Source organism: Mangifera indica, chromosome 17 (assembly GCF_011075055.1).
Source record: "Mangifera indica cultivar Alphonso chromosome 17, CATAS_Mindica_2.1, whole genome shotgun sequence".
In the NCBI taxonomy this organism is placed as follows: Eukaryota; Viridiplantae; Streptophyta; class Magnoliopsida; order Sapindales; family Anacardiaceae; genus Mangifera; species Mangifera indica.
This window is the reverse complement of record NC_058153.1, coordinates 3,677,639-3,683,550: the sequence shown is the minus strand read 5'-3', so window position 1 is coordinate 3,683,550 and position 5,912 is coordinate 3,677,639. Positions and strand designations below refer to the sequence as shown.

The following is a 5,912-nucleotide window of genomic DNA, read 5'->3' as shown; positions in this document are numbered from 1 at the left end:
TTTGTAGTGTGAAATACTATCAGTTTATATTCTCTGCACTCCTTGAAACTGTACATCCTTGGTTGGTTGTTGTGTCTGGATTCTGGTATTTGTGAGAACTGAGCAGGAAACTTAGGCAGCAGTTTGGCTTTCCAGGTAACTATATTTCCAGGACTGTAACAGATACGTTGTTTAATAATTACTTGGCTGGGGATGAAGATTTTTTGGTAAGTAGGTGGTGATGAATTATTACCATTGACATTTCATCTAATCAGAGTCTGTTATTAGTTTTCTGGTGTATGAATAAATATTAAAATAATATGAAGCTAATTATCATAAAGGTGCAATTATATTATTGAAGAAATGAGCCTAATCAATTGATGGAAAATTGTAACAATAAAATTGTATGTTATGGAATGCTTTGCAGGTTTTGGCAGGCTTGTTGAACATTGAAGAGATGGCAGATTGGAGGAAGCCTGGCAAGGATGAGGAAGTTAACATAGCTGAAAATTTCAAGAAGCAGTTTGAAGAATTTGATCCAAATCAATGATTTTAATGAATAGAAGTCATAATGACAACCTTTTGTGTTCTGAATTGTCGTGAACAATCATATCACTATGGTTGCCACTTAGTCCGTGGGTGATGTATGCTACCCTGTATTTACTTCTTTGATCTTAAAAATATCTACTGGCTCCATATTTGACCTGTATATATAATTAGACTTACAGTTCACTGGTGAGGGTACTTCATGATTCTCATGACAGAAGAAAACCAGCAAGTGCCTTGATGTTCTCTGGTATCCAAGTCACAGCACAATTGGTCTTCTTTCATATCAGATTTTGCAGCCAGTGGAATTAAAAGGTGGCCTTTCTGTACTAACTAATTATAGCGTCCTAGTCTCCACATCAGGTCACTTAAAGGAAAATTAATTGGTTTTCAAGTATTTGGGATTTTGATGCTCTGTATCTATACCTGTTTTGCACTGAAAAGTTGCATTTAGGAAGCTTCACATCCAGCTTTAAAAATGGAAACATTTATAATGTTAACGCTCCATTCTATCTAGTTGTTTTGATGTGATGAGTTTCAACAATCATATCGCACATTACACTATTACTTGTTTCACCTTAAAAGTAAAAAAATATTAAAAACATGGGCTATGCCACTCTTCTGCAACTGTAGGCATTTATAGTAGTGCACATTTCATTTAACCTTTTTTTCAGTTGCAGCCTTTTTTTTACAGTTTAATAAGCTCGTGGTCTTAGTGTCACAGGTCTAGTGTTTCAACGCACATAGCAACTCATACAACACTATGATATCACCCTTGAACGGGTTAAACCTATGTGTACGCCATTCACGTCTTTCATTGTCTGTTTGAGGTTTATTGGTTTTGTTTTGTTATAGATTTATCATAAAAGTGACTTTAGTTTTGATCATTTTATATAGAGTCTTCAGAAGTATTGTCAATATATTGGAGGAAACATATTTGATATACTTGCGAAATCATACAATCACATACTCTTTTCATACTTTTGGGTTTTTGTCATGATGGTTCAATATAAGGTTAAACATTCTCTCAAATCTATTTGCTTTTGGGTTTTTGTGCATATCGTTCTTGCTAATGTTTGCCAAATAGTTATCTCAGTTTTTTGATTGTGAGAGAATGGTTCAATATAAATTTGATGGCTTTAGGGATAGTAGTCACTTTTTGACGTGACTTTATTGTTATGTTAATTTATTATGACATTTTGGAACAAACTCACAATTTGCCTAGATAAATTCCCCGCAAACACTCGGACGAAAGCCTATTTTCACACCGAAGCCATTCACACCAAGTTCCACTTTGTTTCTAGGCTTCCAACTTAGAATAGTTCAAGCTCTCTTTGAGCTATTTTTTAAGTGGAATCCTTCTAGTTTATGGCCTCGAAAGCTATTTAAGAACAAATAATCAAAATGTAGAACAAACACCCATAAATAACAGTATTTCAAAATGTTAGATGCAAGATGAAATATCTAATATCACTCAAACGAGAAAAAAGTTGGTTTAAATATCTAATACACACGAAACTAACTCACAAAATGACAAAGAATATTGTCATTTGTGATATAAAAAGAACTCAATTGAAATATGTAATCATAGGATGCACATGATATGCGCACAATGTTCATAGTTTGCCGATTCAAATTTCTACAACCCTTAGACGGAATTAAGTTTACATGTATATCATTTATTGGCTTGAAATTTGTTAGTTTTATTCTATCATTAACTCATCAAGAAGTGATTATAATTCGTATTTGTTTTATATTTATAACTGTTATGGTAATAGGTTTTTCTTTTTTTATTTCATAAAGGAAAATAATTCAGGATTTATATCGACGGCCAGCAGTGAGAGAACACGAACATATAGTGTGCCTCGGAGCACTGGAAAACACAAGTGCTCAAATTGACTCCTGCATATACACCAAAACCTCTCGGCAGTCAGCTCTCAGACTCAGAACGCAGGCGCGTGAATTCTCTCCACATCATTCGAGAAGAGGGAGATCCGATTGTTATCCAGCGTCTGCCATGGTAAAATCCTTGTAATTGGTAACATCTCTGCCTAAAGTGTTAGGTGAAAACTTTGTTATGTGTTTTTGTATATCTGATGATGTTCTTGTTTTGAAGGCTCCAAAACCCATTACAAGTCCAGTTCCGGATGCGTGGTACCCAACCCTATCTGTGTTCATGCTGTCGATTGGTCTCCTCGTTACTGCTTCATTCTTCATGTATACTCGCTCTCCTCTCAGAACAATTCTTTCTTCTTTTTATTTTTGTTTAATTCTGCTACCAATTGAGTTATATTTATTGATTTTGTTTCCTTTTTTTTCCGGTTTTATTTTGATTTGAAAACGGATCACTTTTAGGTATATTACATTGATTTTTTTTTTGTTTGGATTTGCAGATCTAGACTGACTGGTGGATAGTCTAGATCTTTTTTCCAATTTTTTAAGGATCGGTTGGTTTCCCATAGAATTTGAATTTCGTTTTGCCTACATTATGCAGTCTAAATGCACAATACATATTGAATTGGAACATTTGAAATTGTTGGAACCATGGTCATAAAAAGTAGGGAAAAAATGAAACTAAGAATATTAGTTTTAAATTTTGTGTATGGAATTATAATGGTTACTGACTTTGAAAGAAGATAAAGGGGATACATGAAATCTACCAGAGGGTTAAATTAATCTTAGCTGTTACTATTAGGAAATTATGTGTTTATGCTTTTTGTCTGTTGGTTATGTTTAAGCACTCTTGGTTTAATTTCTTCATGTGCTATGGAGATGTAGGATCGTGACCTTTATAGTTTTTGGCCTTCATATTCTAGCACGGTTAAATCATTGACAGACAATTTATTTTGTTAGTCAAATATATTTTTCTTTGTTTATATTGTTTGCTGAGTGACTGGGATAATTCTATGCTGGGAGTGAACTGTTAAAGTCCTTCTAAGGTGCAATTCACTTTTCGCTCTTTTTCTTTTGTGTGTGTGTGTGTGTACTTTGGCTTCTTTTGTTGATCATAGGACTTGCACAAGTTCTCTGCCTTCAATTTTTGTTTTTCTTTTTGATTTCCCTCGTTGAAGATGTATAACATTTATTGCTGCTAATGACTTAAATGTCACTAATCTTGTTGTTTCCTTCTAAAATTTTTATATTTGACAACGATGAATATAAATGTGCTTCTTTCATTTGACTGGGGGGAACCACTCATCAAAGCTGAAAACTGGGAGAAGCACAAGTTCATTTAGCTTGGTAATCTAATAAAAATTTAGGGTAGCTTAACTGCTTGAGATGGTGGATCTTTTGTTATTCTTTTTCTTAATAAAAAGATGTCAGTCAGATATGATACACCCTGTTAGAAGTGCACCCTGTAGTATCAGTTGAACTGCACCTGATGATATGCTTACTTCCTTTTGGCATAAATACATCTACTAAGTTCTTTATGGTGGTAGGAGCAGGAAGTTCGAGTATCAAAAGCAAATTATATGATTTAAATATGTTGTATCAATGGCACCCTTGATTTAACTGTGGTTATATCCTGTTAGAATTCTTGTCTTGTTTTAATTTCCTTATATTATTATGAAAATCTTACTGACGTGCAAAGGTTGGAAGCTCTATTACCATCGTCCTTTACTGTAGGGTTTAAGCAATCTAAACTCTGAAGTTCTGTGTGGTTTATCTTCCAAACAATGTTATACATACCCATTTTTTGAATGCACGAATGAGTATACACATAATGTATCATGATTTAATTGGATGTTACTTTATCGTTAATTCAAAATCATCCAATCACTTAATGATATACGTTAAATATGTATCTATTTGTATATTTAAGAAGGGGTTCACATAGTTTTATTGTTGTCTTCCTTACCCCCGTTTAGTTAATTGTAATACTGTGTCATTTGCAGTTATGAAGCAACGTCCTCTAGGCAAAATCGCAGTCTTGCTAAAGAGCTTATAACAGGAGCGGTGGCATCTGTCTTCCTAGTATGTATAATCATGTCATTTTTGTCAATATTTGTTTACAGATAACAAATTGTTTTGTTTAATTGCTGACATCTAATGTTGATGTTTTTGGTGCAGGGTTTTGGGTCCTTATTCTTGCTGCTTGCTTCTGGCGTTTATGTTTAATTCAAAAATGTTGAATCTGTTATAATTTTGCTTAAGCAGAATCAGATATATATGAAGAATGATATGGTTGACAATGTTAGTTAAATACATTTTTGGGTTAAGGTAATTTGCATCAATAACAGTGAGGACTTGTTTTAAGCCTAACTTTGTGTATTTGATTACGCAATGGAATCTGTTGAAGTGGACTCGTTGTTCTCAAATGGAATTAGCTTTGTAGATTTCAATTGTGGTTATATAATAGGGGTAGGATTGATTGGGCAATAAAAATTTATTCAATATTACTTTATTTGGTTTATCAGGTATCTTTTATTACTCAAGTAAATAGACATGTCAAAAGGATTGAGTTAGCACACGACATAACTAATCCCTCTCAATTTTGGCACTGCCCACAAAATCGGGTTGTTTAAGGCCTATGAATTTTATGAATTGTATCAGGGCTTTAAGATTTGACTCACAAGTTGACTTGGCACAACTTTAAAAGAATTTAAAATTTTAAAAATAATCTAAATTTTTAAAGATGGTTTAAAAATTAAAAATATATCTACGGAATGGTGTGTCAATCTACTGTGTGTTTTTGGAGAGAGCAAAGGCAATTGGATCTTCTCGTTGTGCGAAGAAGGTGAAAAGTTTTGGAGTTTGTAGACGATGAGGCCTGGGTATGATCTTTAGATCAAATGACCCCCTCGATGTTGTTATTCTTGTGTTGTTTGCAGTCTAGACATTTTTTTATATTTTTCAGTTCACGGTGGACAGTTTTTGATCCAGCCTCCAATTTTGTTCTACCAGCCATTTTCCTTCAACCATTCTTTTACATGGCCAACCCAAAGTATTTATTCTCCTAAGTTTCTATTGTTTACTTTTGAAAATCCTAAACATTCATCTATAAATGATTAAAGTTAATAATATTAGGATTAAAATTGTTATTTTATTTATAATATAAAAAATAAACTAAAATTTAATCTCCTTCTCTATTTTAAAACTCTAAAAATTAAAAGTTTTCATTTAATTCACGTTTTAAAAAATGACATTTCTTTTTTAGAGTTTAGTTTTTAAACCTTCGATGTCATTGTTGGTGACGAATATCTTTCAACATCTCCTCTCCCTCAAATAGCCAAGATTCTCTCATTTAGAAGCTTGAATGATGTCAATTGACACCGGAAAGAACTCTCAGCTTCGTTTGAAAAGACGAAAAATCTTGTCTTCATTGAGGAGATGATGTTTCGTCTTTCCCAACAAAACATTGTCTCTGTCGGGTTTAAGATTGTTGG

General features: G+C 33.3%; 1 protein-coding gene across 1 annotated transcript; it reads left to right on the top strand.

Annotated features, from left to right (window-relative positions):
- The first annotated feature begins 2,310 nt into the window (after window positions 1-2,310).
- LOC123200012 (transmembrane protein 258) lies at window positions 2,311-4,844 on the top strand. Its single transcript, XM_044615087.1, has 4 exons — window positions 2,311-2,545; window positions 2,642-2,742; window positions 4,422-4,500; window positions 4,597-4,844. The coding sequence occupies exons 1-4, from the start codon at window positions 2,543-2,545 to the stop codon at window positions 4,642-4,644; spliced, it is 231 nt and encodes a 76-aa protein (XP_044471022.1). The 5' UTR covers window positions 2,311-2,542; the 3' UTR covers window positions 4,645-4,844.
- The last annotated feature ends 1,068 nt before the right edge of the window (window positions 4,845-5,912 follow it).